This window comes from Anomalospiza imberbis, chromosome 5 (genome assembly GCF_031753505.1).
Source record: "Anomalospiza imberbis isolate Cuckoo-Finch-1a 21T00152 chromosome 5, ASM3175350v1, whole genome shotgun sequence".
NCBI lineage: Eukaryota > Metazoa > Chordata > Aves > Passeriformes > Viduidae > Anomalospiza > Anomalospiza imberbis.
This window is the reverse complement of record NC_089685.1, coordinates 57,037,820-57,055,423: the sequence shown is the minus strand read 5'-3', so window position 1 is coordinate 57,055,423 and position 17,604 is coordinate 57,037,820. Positions and strand designations below refer to the sequence as shown.

At 41.6% G+C, this 17,604-nt stretch overlaps 1 protein-coding gene and 1 long non-coding RNA gene across 6 annotated transcripts in view; one reads left to right on the top strand and one right to left on the bottom strand.

The window, feature by feature from the left end:
* Positions 1-17,604, bottom strand: part of STAB2 (stabilin 2) — a 76,765-nt gene that overhangs the window by 22,247 nt on the left and 36,914 nt on the right. For all 4 annotated transcript variants that reach the window (XM_068191016.1, XM_068191014.1, XM_068191012.1 and 1 more), the window contains exons 27-42: positions 15,467-15,603; positions 14,981-15,095; positions 13,960-14,037; positions 13,735-13,827; positions 13,509-13,616; positions 10,947-11,078; positions 9,772-9,897; positions 9,127-9,183; positions 7,843-7,938; positions 6,944-7,139; positions 6,331-6,426; positions 5,330-5,375; positions 4,197-4,273; positions 2,576-2,701; positions 1,984-2,057; positions 559-630 (exon numbers count right to left, since the gene is read on the bottom strand). In XM_068191016.1, coding sequence (XP_068047117.1) covers positions 559-630; positions 1,984-2,057; positions 2,576-2,701; positions 4,197-4,273; positions 5,330-5,375; positions 6,331-6,426; positions 6,944-7,139; positions 7,843-7,938; positions 9,127-9,183; positions 9,772-9,897; positions 10,947-11,078; positions 13,509-13,616; positions 13,735-13,827; positions 13,960-14,037; positions 14,981-15,095; positions 15,467-15,603 — 1,629 coding nt within the window. The remainder of the gene's footprint in view (positions 1-558; positions 631-1,983; positions 2,058-2,575; positions 2,702-4,196; positions 4,274-5,329; positions 5,376-6,330; positions 6,427-6,943; positions 7,140-7,842; positions 7,939-9,126; positions 9,184-9,771; positions 9,898-10,946; positions 11,079-13,508; positions 13,617-13,734; positions 13,828-13,959; positions 14,038-14,980; positions 15,096-15,466; positions 15,604-17,604) is intronic.
* Positions 1-17,604, top strand: part of LOC137474442 (uncharacterized) — a 53,319-nt gene that overhangs the window by 10,741 nt on the left and 24,974 nt on the right. For both annotated transcript variants that reach the window (XR_010999356.1, XR_010999357.1), the window contains exon 2: positions 12,388-12,440. This is a non-coding gene — a long non-coding RNA (uncharacterized lncRNA). The remainder of the gene's footprint in view (positions 1-12,387; positions 12,441-17,604) is intronic.

The window sequence follows — 17,604 nt, the reverse complement described above, 5'->3', positions numbered from 1 at the left end:
AGAGTGGATATGTCCCTGCCGCAGCTTGCCAAGAGGCAGAGTAGTACAGTGCAGAGAACCAATATGTGACTTGCAGTGTGTGAGCCAGCTTGTGCTGAACAAATGTGGCTAATTCTTGGCCTGCAGTGACAAGTGAGGGACAGAATGGGTAGTGCCATGGCATGTCCAGGGCTGGGTGTTGTGGAAGGAAATGGTTTTGTTGGCTTTTTGTAGGAACTCTATATGACAAATGATTTGCTGACTTAGGTTTTGGCACTACAGACCAGGGTCTGTGTCTCTGCATTGGATTTGAAGTGAGTTATTTAAGACTCAATGAGTCCAGGCCCTCATTTGTGTTATGTCCAGGCTGTGGTTGAGGAAAAGCCCTTCCTGCATGTTTAGTTTCTCTTATAGTGACAGCACTAAAGGATGTACTGAACCAAGAATACCTAAAGATTAGCCAAGTTAATGTAAATTGATTCTTAGATTCACACCTAACTTAGTTTAGAATGCATACAACCCCCAAAAGTGTAATGATTATAATGAGACCTGGAATTTTCTCCTTAAGTGGGTACTCACTTGTGAACACAGACTGATATATGTGCAGGTTTTGCCATCTCCAGAATATCCCTTTAGGCAATTACATACTGCCTACAAAGCAAAATCAGAAAAAAAGCATACATTGAAAAATGCTTGATTTTTTTTTTTTTTTTTCCAGCACACAAATAGACAGTTTACTTTTCCCCCAGATAATTTCATTAGATATGATGTGCAATTTATTAAGCTAAAAGTTCATTATGTCTCTCAAAGCAGTTTCTTGGCCAGTATGGGTAACAATAGACTAAGATTGGGAAGTAATAATTTTCATTAGGCTCTATCTGCCTTTTCTTTGCCTATCCATCTCTGGTCTCCTCTCTACTCTCCTGTTCATTTGAAATGACCCTTCTGGCATTTGAACATCACTGTCTTGCTGACAAATCAGACTAAACCCTTAATTTGTTTCCCTCATGTTTTTTGCAGAGGTTGGTGTTCCCCTCTCATCCCTTTCCTTCCCCTGTTTTTTTTTTTTTTTTAATGATGAGAAGTAGCTTCAAAACACACCTGGAATTGTGTGTTACTGGCAGCTTCCCATGCAGTGGAAATGTAGCTGACACTTTGTCCTGGTTACTGGTATTTTACATTTGCAGTTATCATGAAGATGAAAAATAGTTGCAAAGAAATTAATTATATTCTCCATTTCACTGCCTAATGGTTCTCAAATAAGAATTTACATTTAATATGTGGGAATTTGAAAATTCAGTGAGATTTCTGCAGCAGAAATAAAACTGGGAGGTAGTCTAATAGCAGTGTTTATGTACCTCCTGGATGAGTGAGAGCCCTAGAGAAAGCAGATGCATTTCTGTCCTATAAATTTGCCTTTGCAGTGCTGGGGTCTTGTAGTGGAAGTTGTTATTGCTCTGATGTTAATTACATTCTCACAGGTAAGGAAGAATAAATAAACAGGTAGGAGCTACTACTTCTAGAGATCTAGAGATCAGCAGAGGAGTGAGTGGATGCTGGAATGTTGTAACCCTTTGCAAGCGCTATGGTTTAGGCCATTCTGTTTCCTTGTGGATACATTTGAACTGTGCAGGGAGAAGGGCTAGTCTAAAATGGAATTTTTTCCATTGACAGTTTCTATAACAATAAGAGAAACATCATCTAGCAATACTTTCAAACTTGCAGCTTTTCACATCAAAATCTCCCAAAGGAGAAAAACAACCACTTAAAATAGCAAAGCACTGCTTTTCTCTGTAGTTTTGGATTTCTTTCACTGAAATAGATGTTTTTTCATGTTTATCTGCACTCCCCCTCAAATGCCTTTTTGAGGAAAGCACATACTTTTCAGAATTGTTATGAAATTCAGTTTTCTACTTAAAAACAAAATTGACATAGGGAAATATTTCTTTACCCAACAATAAACACTTGACTAGGTCTGTTTTTCTTCACTAACAAAGTACTCACTTGATTGGGTCCAGTCTGTGTGCATTCTGCATTTCTATCACATCCACCATTGTTCACCAGACAAGGGTTGATTTCTTTATAAAACAGAAACAGTGTAATAAAGAGAGAGTAATTCTGAAAACCCAAGGAGAATAAATTTTAAGTAAAGCATACTAAGAATGCAGATTTATGACAAAATTCATTCCCTCAGTTACTTAGTACCTCAGTCTAGGTCTTCAGTTATCTTGGTGGAGGCTAAAGTCCTGCCAGCAGTATTTCTGAAACCAGACCTGGGGAGCTGTGGTACGGTTTCTAAAAGCCTGTTTGTGATGGTCAGAGGAGTGTATGTGTATCAAGCTGCTGGAGATGGGGTTATCCTTGCTAGGGGTAGATGTTGTTTGATAAGATTTGGTGTCACAGCACACTGCTGCAGGTGCATGGTTTGCCAAGTAGTACCGGCCGTGTGGCAGGAAAAGATGCCTTTGGCATCAGGGGATATAGTATCAGCAAGCTGCACTTCTGGGTCAGGGTGGAAGGAGGATCATCCCCCTAGAGGGAACCTCTCTGCTGTGGTTTTCCTCTGAGGGATGCATGAGACAGGGCATGTGCTTACCAATGCAGACGATCCCATCTCCGGTGTAGCCGGTGCTGCAGACACAGGCTCTGTTTCCTGGTGTTGTTCTCCTGCACTCTGCCTTGGAGGAGCAGCCCCCATTGCTGCTCTCACAAGCATCAATAGCTGAACAGGGACAACAGCAGAGATTGAACCAATGGGCTGGACTGGCTTCTTGCTTCTCATGATTATCTGTCTCTGTTTTTAAAGGGATTTACTAACATTTTTGGAATGAGTCTTCCTGAATTGGGAGGCCATAGACTTCATTAGTGCCAGTTATTTAATAGCTATTATTGTTTCCAGAGGGAAAGCTGAAATGGTGTTTCTTGTCTGGAATGTTAGCATTCATCCAGGACTGACTTTCAGTAACTTTCTGTCTTCCAATTCTGCCCATTTCAACAAAACACCAAAGAAAGGGATATTTGTGTTCATCTCTAGTTTAAATAGCCATTTAAGTGCTCCCTGAGCTTGACATTTTCTGCACACAGACCATATAACTTCTTTTGCAGGAGGTCTAGAATATAATACCACCTAGCCCTCCCGTGACAGAAAGTCCTGGTTCTTATTCAGATGGATACTCATACTGTTTCTCCAACTCTGGATGAGCTGGATGCTCACAACTTGAAAGCAGGAAGGGAGCCTTGTCTGATCTTCAGTGTGACTCATGTCAGCCTGAAAATGGCTTTAATTTTTGCTTCAAATGACCCTAAATTACTCTTTCATAAATTTCAGAACAGGGAGTTGATTTTTTTCTGCAACTAGTTTTGCCCAGGAATCCTGTATATGGGAGCAAGAAGAGTACAGAGTCACTATGGGTGACCTGTGTCACCCAGCTCTTCCTGCACATGGGGAATTGCCCCCCAGCAGATTAAAATTGATTTGTCTGTCTTGTGCCAGAAGAGAAAATGAAAACAGGCAGAGTAAGAGTGGCAAAATCTGGGATTAGGATGATGCCAGCCATTGTGAGTAAGTAGAAAAATGGGCTTCTGTCTGAAAAGCATTAGCATTTTGATCAGATGAGAATTAAGAAAAAATATAAGTAATTATGATTATTGTGGCTGGAAGCAGTCTGTTTTGGATAACCAGATTTTTGGGAGAACATCTAGCATGAGGTGCTATTATCCCTTTCTGAGGGTCTCTTAAATCTTTCTAGTCTAAAGAAATGGATTTTGCCACACCAGAAATCAGAGCAAGTTCAGAAGGCTGAGGAAATGGTAGAGCTCCACAACTTCCAATAGCTGGAAGTGTTATTGTGCCCTGAATTGGCCTCTCTATGCAGGGCTTTGTTGGGAAAGGGAGTAAAAGTCACAAACCAGGTTTCATTACTCTGCAAACAATGGGGCTGGGGTTGTGCACAGCATGTTCCCTTTTCTTTGCTCTCCCTCAGCACAATGCCTCACAACTTGGAGATTTGGAGCCCTTTGTTTGCTATGAATCTGCACCTGTTGGGCTGCTGTTTGTTTTGAGGGAACTGGCAGCAATTCCTTCTTTTTAACTACTGCATAGGGAACTGATCATCTCTCACCAGCTCTACTGTGACCAGAGAGTGCTTCAAGCATTCTTCTTTTGGTTTCTTTTTTTTTTTTTTTTCCCCCAAAGGGAAGGAACAAAGTTCACTTGCCTGTGCAGAATGTCCCGTTCCCCTCAAAGCCAGCTGCACACTTGCAATAGGCAGTGCCATTTGATAGGAGAAGGCAGCTAATGAAATAAAAGGAGGGAGGCATCATTCAACAGAGAGGAAAAAAAAATGGTCAGGTCTTTTGTACAGCCCTTGCTTTTGTGAGTGTTTCTGAAGGTAATGTTGCATAGAAATAACAAGGCATTTAACCATACAGTAAGAAGTAGCTGAAGCCATAAAAATAGACCTAGCTGGACCAAGCTTTTCAAATGTGTTTTGGATGTATTATTTTAGGTATTAGAATTCCTTGCTTTGGTGTATGAATAACCTATCTTTTTTGGTGTAGAACTCCAGCATTTGCATGTCTACTCACCCAAAAAGCTGTGCACATTTTTTTGTTTGTGTGCACCCAATTTATGGAGGGATGCAGCCAGCACAATTCATCATTGCCCCCTACTCCTGCCATGCCTGCACCTATCCTCAGACCCACAGGTGTATGTCAGTGGATGAAAGGTACACAAGAGAAGAACAATCTGCTTCTGTCAGAAACACAGTCTTGATTCTAGAATGTGTGGGGTCCCCATGAGCAAATCTGAGTGTACAGTTTTGTGAAAAAAGCCTGGTAAAATATTGCTGCTGTGAACTGAAGGTCGCAAATATACAGGGAGAGAATGACCTACATCTGGGAAAAAGGGGGTTTGCCCCTCTGGTTTCTCAGCTCCCACAGAAGAGCTGTGGCTGAAAATGAGGAGTCTTTCCAGCAAGCTTTCCTTGTTTTTTTTGAGATGTCTTGACTAGTGTTAAATCTTGCTGCCTGGTCAGTGGTGAGGGAACAGAGGCCTTTCATTAAATGGCTCAGTGGGGCTCACTTGCTTCTCTGAAAACTAGTTAGTGTCCCATTATTGGTGCTGGACTAGAGAGAGCATTTTTTTTTATTGTTGTTATTTCTATATTTTGAGGTGAAGAGGAGAGGTTTGAACTTTCTGGCCTCATCACTTTATACATTAGATTTACATTGCTCCTTATCTCTGAGATATGCTCCTGAGAAGTCATGAGCAAGGTGGACTTGATTTTTTGCCTTGCAAGAGGTCCCCTTTTTCTCCCCTCTCCTCCAAATAAGTACATTTCATACATACTTGGCACTGGTGTGGCACGAGGCATTACATGCATCATCTTTGATTTCTGCAAGTGGAAAAAAATGAAGTAGGGATCAGAAGCTTTTGTGTCAACATGCTTCTAGATTGAGTCTTTTGTTCCCACCATGTGGAGCTGTAGCCTGAGTTCTGTGCCAGACAACTGTGCTCTCAGTTTTGATAGAGGCTCCACCTGTAGAGTCTGTATAGCTCAGTGGATACCATTTAAACTAACTTGCAAGGAAGAGCTGGGTCATACTGTTAGGAAAACATTTCACCTATTGTCATTTAGCTGTATTTAGTCTGGTGAATCTTGTATAATATTAGAATTATGTAGGGGTTGGTTTTCTAAAGGAGCAGAAATTTTTCTCAGAGCATATATAGCCACGCTCTTACAAAACTGTACTTATTACTATTTTTTTTTCTGGAAAAATTTAAAACTGATCTTGAATGCTATTATAAATAAGCTTGTAACATTTTTAGATTTCATACCATTATAGCTAGATTTTTGAAATAGTTACTGAGTACACTTTAGGTATGTCTAAATAGAATATATTTTGATTGGATATAGAAGCTGTACTAAGCCAGCACAAAATTATTTATTTGCTAATTATTATCGCATTAACAAGAACATAATTTAATATCTGAATATAATTTAATATCTATGTTGTATAGCTAAATCAACTTTTTGAAGCACTTGAGAGGCTTTTGATCTGAGAGTCAAAATGTGCTGGGTAATCCTGCTCTGGAAAACATATAGCTTTAAAAAATGGGATATTCTTTTGGGGCAAATAGAGGGTGACACAGGTAGAGAATTAGCTAAGTCAGCATTTCAGTATCAACCAGATCTCTAATAATGCAGTAATTAATTGCCATGGCACAGGAATGTGACCCATATCTCACTGCATGTGGGAAGCTGCACTGGGATCTGATCATGGCTGTAGTTCTGTCATTTTCTGAAATCCTCACTTTTTACCTCGGGAGAAGAGAGGCAGGGCACTCACCAGTCTCACACGTCACTCCTCTCCAGCCAATGTCACATTCACAGGAGCCATCCCCGTCGACCCCGCTGCTGCATTTCCCATGGACACAAGTGCACACTGTGGGAGAGATGGGGGCAAGCCACTGTCCCTAGCAGTGTAGGCAGCAAGGGGCAGGAAGGACAGCAGGGGTGGCCCAGACATCACCTGCTGATGGTGCCTTCTACTCTAGGCTATTTGAAGAAAGGCGTTGCCTTGTGCCTTTTGGTTTCTAATTACACAATAACTCTAACTTCAAACTATGCTCATATTTCCTCTACTCCCAAATGCAGGGTCTGAAACTGTATTTTAACGGGAAAGAATTGGTGAAAAATAGCAGTGCTGCGGAGGATGGTTCTTGTTGGATTCTTTAAGTCTGTGGTGTGCCAGAGTAGAAGGCACTGTCTCCAGCCTAGGGATTAGAAAGAAAACACCATAATGGGGAAAGAAAAAGGGTTAATGATGTTTTTAAGACTGGCCTATTAGGAAGTGCTGTACCTTTCTAGGGTGTAGACTGAACAGAGTTAGAAGATAAAAGGGGAAGGTTTGGACACATGAGGGGCAGTGGAGCTCCTGTGCGGTTTGGGATGCTCAGTACCTTGGTCACAGCCGCGGCCGTATCTGCCCTGGCTGCAGCTCTCGCAGGCCGTGCCCACGAAGCCCTGGTCGCACTGGCAGCTGCCGGTGCCGTTGATGCCATCCAGGCACACGCCGTTCCCGAAGCAGGCGCTCCCGGCTCCTCCTGGGCATGGCTGGCACTGCGGGCCGAAGAAACCCGCGCAGCACTCCCTGCTCTGCAAACCCAGAAATGCAGGGGCAAGCAGGGTGAGTGAGAGATGTGGGTTTTTACAAGGGCTTTTAGTGGTAGGAAAAGGGGGAATGGCTTCAGAGTGAAAGAGGGTGGGTTTATATTGGATATTGGGAAGAAATTATTTACTGTGGTGAGGCGCTGGAACAGGTTTCCCACAGAAGTTATGGGTAGACCCATGCCTGGAAGTGGGGGGCTGTGAGAAACCTGGTCAAGGGGAGGATGTTTCTGCCCATGGCAGGGTGATTGGAACTAGGTGAACTTTAAGGTTCAACCTTCCAACCCAAACTAGTCTTTGATTCTGTGATTTTTAGCAGCACATCAGCTCTGCTGGTCTGTGACCACACTCCTCAGTGTGCCAGGACACAGGCTGCCACCGCAAGTCCTTGGTGGGACCCAGGTGCCCTTCACCACTTCAGGGAGAGGTGGAGAATTGCTAGGGACAAGCATAGGTTTACCCTTCCCAAACTGTGCTCCCTCTGCACCGTGTGGACATGCAGCACTTCTTCGTGTGCTGCAGCTATCATCAATCTTTGACCTTCCAATCTCTGTGTCCAGAGTAAGGGTCAATAAATATACTGTCAGGAGCTGCCTTGATGTGCTGTGTGTGCTTAGAGGGAATGATGAGGAGGATGAAGCTCGGGGAAGGGGGTTCCTGGTTTTTAGCACAATAGAAGCAGTGAACTCACAATGATGGTTTTAGCACACTTGGACTTGCACCCGATCTGGATGGTGTACTGTCTCATGTGGTTTTCTGTGAGGACACAGTATTTCTTCACCCCTGCCTGAGCAAATATTGGAGAAAGATAATCACTTCTGAATAATATTGATCAGCTACTTTCAAATCTGTTAAAAAATGGAACATTAACTTTATGCATGCTGTGCACTGACTCACACATTCACAATTAAAATGAAGGAAATAGTTTTAGAAATAAAAATGAACATATGATCAGTTTAACTCAGGGTCTTGTGGTGTTTTAAAGATGTCTAAAATTGCCTTTGCTCAGAACTGAACAGATTCTATTCAGAGGTTTTACAAACAGGATTTTTTTTCATTTTTCACATTTTCTAATCTTTCTAATTCTTCTTGGAAAACCGAGTTATGAAGTTGTGCAAAAACAGCTGCTGAAAAATTGTCTTATAGGCCTAAACACAACTGGGGAAAGAGTGTTTGCTGAAGAAAACTTTTGATCTCAGTATAAACTTGTGAGGAGATTGAGACAAGAATCCATCCGGCTGTTCATTGTAAAAGAAATGTTAATGAGTTTGATTTTTACCCATGAGGAGTTAAATTTGGTTTTGCCAGTCAAGTACTTTGAGGTGGCTGGGACTAGAGCTGCTTTGGAATACCATTACTGGCATAATTAATTAAAAAATAATAAAGGAAAATATGCTTATGTAATATCAATGGAGAGGCTTTCACAGCTAAGTTAGATACCAAGAAACTCTAAATATCTGCAGTTCTCATGTGTTGGACCTGGGCATCCAAAGTCTCTCTAATCTCCAAGACCTCTTGTGATCATAGTTTACAGCATATTGCTGGGGATGGATTGACTTTGCTCCTCTGTACATCTCTGACTTGAAGGGCTCAAAGCTGGTGCTGTAATTCCTTCTGGAGCAGGCATCCTCCAGACCACATTGAACTCCCCTAATTTTGCATGGTAATGGTAAACTTTGCAGTTTGAGGAGTCTTAGTTGCACCAGTGCATATGAGAAACTGGCCTTGAAAGATAAAATTGTCTTTAAGCTGCCCTTCTGCCACCTTGATCCCAGGGAGATTTTTCAAAAAAATCTCTGAGGTCAGGGTGGACTGAATTTCTCGAGTGTAAGCAATGTATGTAGCAGGCTGAGGTAACTACTACATATTTTGGTGAAACTGAGGCAATTATATTAAAAATAGGATTGAATGCCTATATAGTCGGTTTAGATATGAAGAAACAAACAACCCTAGCATTAATGAAAGAAATACTTACAATTTCTTTTGTTCCTGGGGGACAGCTTGATGGTTGTGAACAAATTCTGCACTTCTCCTTATGCAACACAAATAAGAGGTAGTTAACAGACTGAACAGAGCTGCAGGCAGGTTGTTTCACAGAAAAAGAATGATTTCCAGCCAACTTACTAAATCTAGTGCTTGAGGTACATTATCAGGATAACCCCTTTGGTAAAGAGGGTAAGGGAAGCTGTCCTGCTCAGCAAGGAAGAATATCCCTATGAGGGGCTCTGTGGGGACACCCTTCCCCCAGGGGGAAGAAGGAAAGATCATTTGGTTATTTTTTATTTGCTCTTCTAAAGTGATGCTTCCCACTTTGTAAACAAGTGGTCTGGTTATGAAGATGTATTAGAATAATGCATTACTCATATTATCTGAATATTAAGCTCAGGAATTTCTTATTGTTGAGCTACTCTGATTATATTTTATCCAGGCTGCCAGAACACTGATTTCAGGACCCAAGTTGTCTTAAGAGATGCTAAAACTCTGGTAGGAATATCCTTTGTGGAAAATGTGTGCATTCCTTGCTGAGAAATAGTATCACATATCCTATACATTTGAGCTTTGTTTAGCTATAGGTCTCTCTGAGGGGCTTTATGGTTCTGTATCAACTTCTATCACTTACAATGATCACAGTATTATTGATATCACATCTGTTCTTCTGGATTTCCAGGACCTTTCCCAGTCCATGAATAATTCCTTTGTCTGTGGCAACATTTGCATAGCTTACAGGAGCATCATTTATGTACAGCTGCAAGAGACATGCAATGAGTTAGAGAGCAGCAGAGGTGTTCCATGGCTCTGTGGTAACTTGAGCAGTCAGAGGTGGAAGGAAGAGAGAAATGCACAGGGGTCATGTAAGGAAAACCAACAAAGGTAGTTAGCATCAGGCATTTGCTCGTATTCCAGCTGCTGCATTTAATTGCTTCAGTGCCCTGGAGGGCATGGGGTGACTTGCAGCCTGTTAGAACTTCTGAGCAACAAGATTTGGCAGAGCAGCTTTTTCCAAGGGGTGTAAAGGCTATGAAGAAGGAGCCTAAGGTGTGCCAAAAGGTGGGCTTTCTGTGTCTGGGAAATGTGGGGCTTCAAGGAAACCCTCCCAGCAGCTGCTCTTTCAAGGCGGACTTCCATCATCTCAGTGCTACCTTGCAATGCCCTTCCCATCGTTCCCTCACCAGCAAGTCCCACTGCAGGTGCTTTTTCAAGGCTCATCTGTGGGCAGAGCAAAGAGTAGGGCTGAAAATCTGTGGGTAAGAAGCTTTCTGTCTTCCTTTGCCTATGCCCCAGGGAGTTCTGGGACAGAGAAGGAAGACCAAGTTCCCTTCCTGGCCCTGTCTCTTAATCTTGCTGTACCTGATTTTTCCATGAGTGGTATTGAAAGGCAATTCATATTTGTTGCCCACTGCTTTTGAGTTCTTAGGATTGAAAGTGGAGTGAATCCACAGAAAATAAAATTAATGTTTTATAATTGAGGGCACTTTTCTAATAGCCCTTGGAAGTCAGATTAATGACTGCTCTGTAATTCAGGCTTAAAATTGCTAGACACAGATACTTAAAGTTCAATTCTAAGTGTGAACAGCACAACTGAAATCAAATTCAATCAAAGATACCTTCAAGGGTGACTTTGAATTAAGCAGGTCTGAAACAGGCCTTGAATTTGAGTGACAACTTTTGTTCTGTTGAGTCACAGATGCTAATGAGGAATTCACAGTTCCTTCTGACTTCTTGTCAGTTTAAAGCTGAAGCTGCATTTGTAAAAAGCAGGAAAGCTGATCTCCCAGCAAGTGCAGACAGCAGTACCTGGCTGTTGTGGAGGAAGAACCCAACCTGGTAGGAGAACCCTAGCATGGTCTCCCTGTGCATGCCATTGTGCAGGTTGTTCTTCAGGAGCTTCTCATCCAGCACAACGTGATAGCGGATTTGGCCTTCATCCTGCCAACACACAATTGCATTAGAGATGTGTAAGAAAGAATGAAAACTTCCTAGGGATAGCATTTTCCAAAGGGTTTAAGCCAAACATAGATTGCTTGAGTATAAAGAGAAACTTCTCCAGTAGGTAGGTTATTTCATATTTCCTCCTGTAGAGAGCCTGCATTCTTGCCACAATGAAAAGGTTATTGACCATGGAGGGTGAAATGCTATTGAACTGGGAGGACCAAGGTTTGCTTGAGTCTGTAGTGTGTTCCTGTGCATAGGGCTGGCTGCTGAATTCAGGGAAAAGTCGGATGGATTTTTAGGACTCTGAACTTCATGGGTTTAATTGACATGAAGGGTTGCATATTCATGAGTGTTTTTATGATCTTTCCATACCTATTCCTTATTCCTTTGGGAATACCTGAATAACATATAGGGGAATAAACTGTGGTGAGTGTTTGTAGTATCTATCTATATTTTTATATCTATCTATATGTAATCTTTAAGGTCATCTTCAGTTGATAAATATTGCTTTAAATTGCCTTTAATTGAAAAGTTTTCTATGCCTGGTTGATAGAGTATATTCATATTTCACTGTAAAGTGATGAAGTTACTCTCTGTACATCAAAATTTTGTGTGGGTTTCCCAAGGCTTCTACATCTTGTTCTGAAGCAGGAGACTCCCAGAACTCTCCCTGACTAGGAGGAGAAAGCAGAAGCAGGATATGTTGGTGAGAGATTGGTCAGTGTGAGAGAAGCTGGGGTGTTTGGGGAGTTTAGGAGCTGCCTTGCCAACAGACAGTGCTGCTGCAACTTTCTTTGTAATAAAATGTGCTTGTGGGAAATCCTGTTGCTCACTGTCCCCTTATTCTGAATGTCCATGCTGCTCCTGCTCTTTTGCTCCTTCAAAAGTATGTGAAAGCATGAAGCACCAGGATGTGAGATTTGTGATGTTGCCTGGCTGTGCCCACAGAGTAAAAGAGTGACCTTGACATCTGAGGGCTGGCCTTGTTCCACAGAATCTGCAAAAAAATATTTGCAGACGAGAAAGTGGGAATTAAGATAGAGCTAATCTCCATCAATGTCCAGCCCTGTTTAATCTCCTGACTTTGATGAATTGGAGGAAAAGCTAACACTGATCCATCTTGATTTCTGTCTTTAATCCCCAGCAGAGTTAGGACATCTTGCCTCATCAGGGCCAAGAAATGGGATCTTCTCCCTGTGCCAAACTCTTCCCTCTGCAGCAGAGCTCTCCCAAGTGTTTCACAAAGAGGTTAAGCCTCAGGCAGACTTAACATTATGGTTTTTTGATTTTTTTCTTTTCTCAGATTGCCACATCAGGCAAGGTTGGGAGGATGGAAGAAAGACTGAACAAACATTGGTGAGGGTGAGTAGTGGAAATTAAAATGATTTCTCTGCGTGCATGTGTAATCCAGATCTACTGGGATTGATGTCCTATGTGTCTCTCAAAAGTTTATTATAAATTATTCTTGTAGTGATGTGGAAATGATGATGTTGTGTCAAGAAACAACAAAAATAGTGTTCAAAAGCCATTTGAGCAGATGGAGCTTGATCACTTGTGAATGTGGGATTTTGCCTTGGGTCTGCTGTTGTTGATAAATGGTTTGGGACGAGTCATTTGGACCCTGTGCTCCTCAGCTTCTGGGCTGTAGATGGAGACCATGCAAGTAGGGATAGAGTGTGGATAAATACTTCTGAAAAAGACGGGGAAGAATTAAAGCCACTGGGCAAATCATGGGTGAAGCTTCCTCTGCAAGCTGTGTGGCTCTTGATATATGCAATCTATTAAGCTGTTTCAAATTGGAGAAAATACAAAGAAAGCTGCTGGGATGATGCAGAAAAAGGATAGCTTATCTTGGGAGTAAACCTTCAAGGCTGAGAAGGGGGTTTGAACTTGTAAATATGTCAGAGTACAAATGCTAGAGGGAGAGTGTTGCTGCAGCATTCCTGCAGGAGTGACAAGGCCAGCATCTGGATAATTTAAAAAAAGAGTCAGAATATTTCAGGGCATTATTAATGATGGGGTACTAGTGGTGTCAGGGGACTGGAATTTGTTCACCTAAAAAACTCATTTGAGTGTTTTTTTCTCATCATTCCTATACTGATTTTCTTTACATAAAATAAAAAAAAAAAATCTCTCTCAAAATCCCAAACCAAGAAAGGTCTACTGACAAGATGTCTTGGAATTCATCACCATGTTTTTACTCTAGAGAAGGCCAAAACACAGAACAAATAGACTCTTCCAACAAGTCAGGAAAATATAGGTAGGTCCATCCCATTTCCCCTTCTTTGGTGTTACAGACAAAACCTCACTTGATTTCTGGGAAACAAATCTCTTCCTATTTCTATATATTTCCTCATAACCCATCTACTTGAAACAAAGATGAAATACTGAGCTGTTAGGACAAGCCTTGTGAGTAATACATACCAGAGAAGCAGATTTCTTATCCTTTAGGTAATTTTCTATGGCATCATTACTTGGGGCAAAGACTGTGTATGTGTTTGCTGCTTCTATTTCGTTAGCCAGGCTGTATTGCTGTTGTGAAACACATTTAAAAAAAATAAATCAGAATGACCACTGATAGTCTGAAATGCAAACAAAGCAGAGAGCTTCCTCTGTTCTGAAACACTGTGACCATGGTGTGAAAGCTTACAATAATGTAGCCCCTGAAAATGGAGTAGTCGGGCATTTGCTCCAGGCGGGCCAGCAGCCTCGGCATGACGGCGCTGCGGAGCGGGGTCAGCACCTGCAAAGGAGCAGATAGCCCACATCACCTGCAGGACAAAATGCTGCTCTGTGCAGCGTTTTTCACGGGAGGTTAATAGTTTTGCACTGCTTGTGATGCAGAAGAGCAAATACTTATCAATATGTTGTATACCTTGTCGATGACGTGAATGACCCCGTTTGTGGTTGTGATGTCACTGGCCACAAAGTGAGCACCCTCGAGGGTCAGGTTCTGGAAAAGGGAGAGCAGAGAGGGTTTGTGTTTGCCTTGTTGGGGTGGTGCTTCCCAGCAGCTCATCCTGTGCATTTCCACACCCTCCCAAATACTTGCCTAGGGCTGCACCATGGCACCACGAATTCACACCAGAGGCTGGGTTACCTCAGGGAATCACGCAGAGGAAAGGGGACTCGAGGACTCTTGGCTGTTCCCTGTGTGCAGACTGGCAAAGCCCTGGGCTGGTTTGCACTGGAGTGGTTTGCTGGGCTTGGTGCACTTGCCTCCAGCACAGGGTAGGCTGAGCTCTGAGCTGATTCACACCCTCCCAGCCCTGTGCAGCTTTGAAGGACCCTGTTCATAACTTTTCCTTTGGAGCTTGGAGGTGGGGGGAACTTCCCTCTCCCTTAATGGGGATGAAGTGCTTAAATGTGACTTGTGTATTTCCAAGAAATCCTCCTCAGAACATGGAATTTTCCTGATAAAAAGGCTAGGGGGGAAGGGCTGTAACTTGTTATTTACCATTAAAAATACCCTCAAGTGCTTTAGAACTATCAAGTTGCATATGTGGAGACGTGTGTTATCACTGCTTCCTCCTACCTTCCCTGTTCCCTAAATTATTTGGTTTCCTTGATGCTCTTTGTCTTAATGTAGCTCACACAGGCTGCTCCAGGAAAGGACTGCCCTTCTGCTTGTTACAACTGTCCAGTGTTTGCAGCAGCTACTGGGGCATTAGAAATAAATAATATTGTGGACAAATTTCAGTGATGTAAAGTGGTGGAGAAAAACAAGCTAATGTTTCTCCCAGAGGGCCCAATATAATTGAACTATGCCTTTAATTTTATGACATGTATTTTAAAAAATACATAATGTCTATGTGGTTTTGTTATACAAGAAAGACAGAGGCAGTGATGGTGAGGGTTTGGTGTATGATACCGCAGTGGTTTGTAGGTCATCTCACCCCATTTTCTTTAGACAAGTGTAGGAATTTGCTCTGTAGTGATGTTGGCAGCATGTCAGAGGACGATAAATTCTGGAAATCGGCAAAGCTGTAAGCTCCTGTCAGTACATGATACCTAAAGGAAATTAACTGGATTTGAAGGTTTTGTATTTTCTCTCTTTTTTCTTTGTCTTATTTCAGATAAACATGCTTAGTTTGTCTCAAACTGTAGCTTTAAGCAGGAATTGGTTCTACAAGACCTTGTTCAGGTGTTATTTATGTTTTCATCTTAGTTCAACCTTTAAACATTTCTGACATAACATAAAGAATGCCTTTTTTCCCAGTGGCCTTGCTACAGAGATTTATACCACTGGAACTAGAAGGGGAATCCTATGCCCTTCCTTTAAAATCAAAATATCTGTCTTGCTCTAGTGGCTTCACACCAAAGGCTTGTTTAGCATAAAAACAGTGAATTTAAAAAGCCAAACCCCCAAACCATTGACGTACTTAAGTAGAGTTGGAATGTTACTTTTTGACATCCAAAAGGCTTTCTCATCTTCATCCATGTTCTCAATTGCTCGCAGAGAAGGCACAAGGACAGTTAGGTTTGAGGTGGTGGACAACACCGAGTTTATCTTGGCCTCCTGCATGGGAATAAAGAAGGTAAAATAATTCATTCTACATATGGTCTATAAATAGTAGCTGGTGCCATTTTAAGCAAGGTGGAATATGTGACGTGCTTTGTGACCAGGCTGGAAAGGGAAAAACGATTATACTGAGCAATGACTTGAACAATAGCACTTAGAGCTGTACAAAAATGGTAAATGAGTGTCTATTTTTTACAGAATAGATTGCCAGCATTTAAAGGGCAGAAATAATGTCCAGGTCAGAATTGTTTCTTATACATACATAACTTGACCCCCCTCAAAAGTTAGCCTGTCTCATAGGTTTTGTATTATGCACTTCAATGTTAAAGAAAAAAAAATAGTGGTGATAAATGCTAGTGGTTACTGATAAATTCAAGTAACTTGCTCTTACAGAGCACTCCATGCTGTTTAATAGATAGAAGGACTATGAACCATGATATAAGAAACTCCCATGACACAGTGTTCCCATTTGGAAAACAACTATTTAACATGGCTGGGATTTTTTTTCAAGAGGTCCAAAAGTTATCTGTGCCCATAGCACTGCAGTGGAGCTTGCTGGTGACAGCTCTAATTTTAGATGGGGATTGTGAGATCTGTAGCATGCATTAATTAATTAATCTTCCATTTTATTTGCCTTAAGGATGGAAAGAGTTTCCACTGCAGAGAATTTTTCCAGTTGTGTGGATTTTTTTTTTTTGAGTGAAAAATGGAAAGCTAAATATTTACATGTGATCTTACTGAAGATGGGGTTCTCCAAGCTTTTCACAGGCTCCACAAGTTGCCATTTTTGATACTGCAAAACCTGAGGGAGCAATATGAGCTTGGGTTCTACCTTTCTGCGGCTGGTATGCTGCCTGGAAGCTGGCTTGTTTTGGATAGTCCTTCATTACCCATATTGGGTTTTGAATCAAGAAGGGAATCGGCTCCCTTAAATAGCTGGGAATTTTGTCTCTGTTAAGATCATCTTTCTGCCTAGCCATCATCTCTATCACCTTCCAAATATTTAAATATAGAAAGAGCAACAAACTTCCCCTTCTCATCCTTCCTGAGCAGCAATAAAAATATTTGGTTATGAAAAGTGGTAGACATCACATTCCTGCTCAAGTACAAAGTCAAAAACCCATGGATGGGTATGCCTCCCTATTTTGCTCGTGCTTGTAGTTGTGTTTATTTTAAGTGATAGCATTTCTCTGAAGTGTGGCAGAAATTTCCATGTCTGTTTCAATAGATTATACAGAATCTTCCCTCTGATTTGTTCCCTCATTATCTAAAGAGCACATTAGCAGGAGAACAGCATTTCATATTTCTTATTGTGCCCATTTCTTTAAATTCTTTACTTTCTCTATACAGTGTCCAGTGCCACAGTGTGAGCTCAGGGCAGACAACTGACCTGAATTAGCCACATGGAGCTCTCTTAAGAAGCTCCCTGAGGTGTTCCTTGCAATTATGTACTTTAATGAACCCCAAGCCATCTAACTTTGAAAAGCCACTAATGTGCTGTGACTTCTGCTTCTGCTGCTGTTCATGAACATATCACTGTCCTTTCTTGTTCACTATGTATTTGCTGAACACTTCTTACATTTAGGTTTTAAGTTCTTGTGGGAGCAACCAGTTTTAATCTTTATTTGTACAGTTCCAATCACAGAGGGGTAGGACCTTAATGTTACTGCTGTTCCAGTAATAAATGATAGCATGTGAAAATAGAAAGTAGATTTTGACAACACATGTATCCAGAACTTTGGGGTTTGAAACCTACTTTGGTGTTTCTTCCATAATCTGGAACCAAACAAGCTAATCTTTCCTCACTGAGGTTGTTCAGCCTGGAGAAAAGACTCCAGGGAGACTTTTTGTGGCCTTTCAGTACTTACAGGGAGCTTGTAAGAAAGGTGGGGCAGACTTTTTAGCAAGACCTTTTGCAAAAGAATAAGGGAGAATGCTTCTAAACTGAAAAAGGGTGGATTTAGGTTTGATATAAGAAAGAGTGGTTTTTTTTTTTTT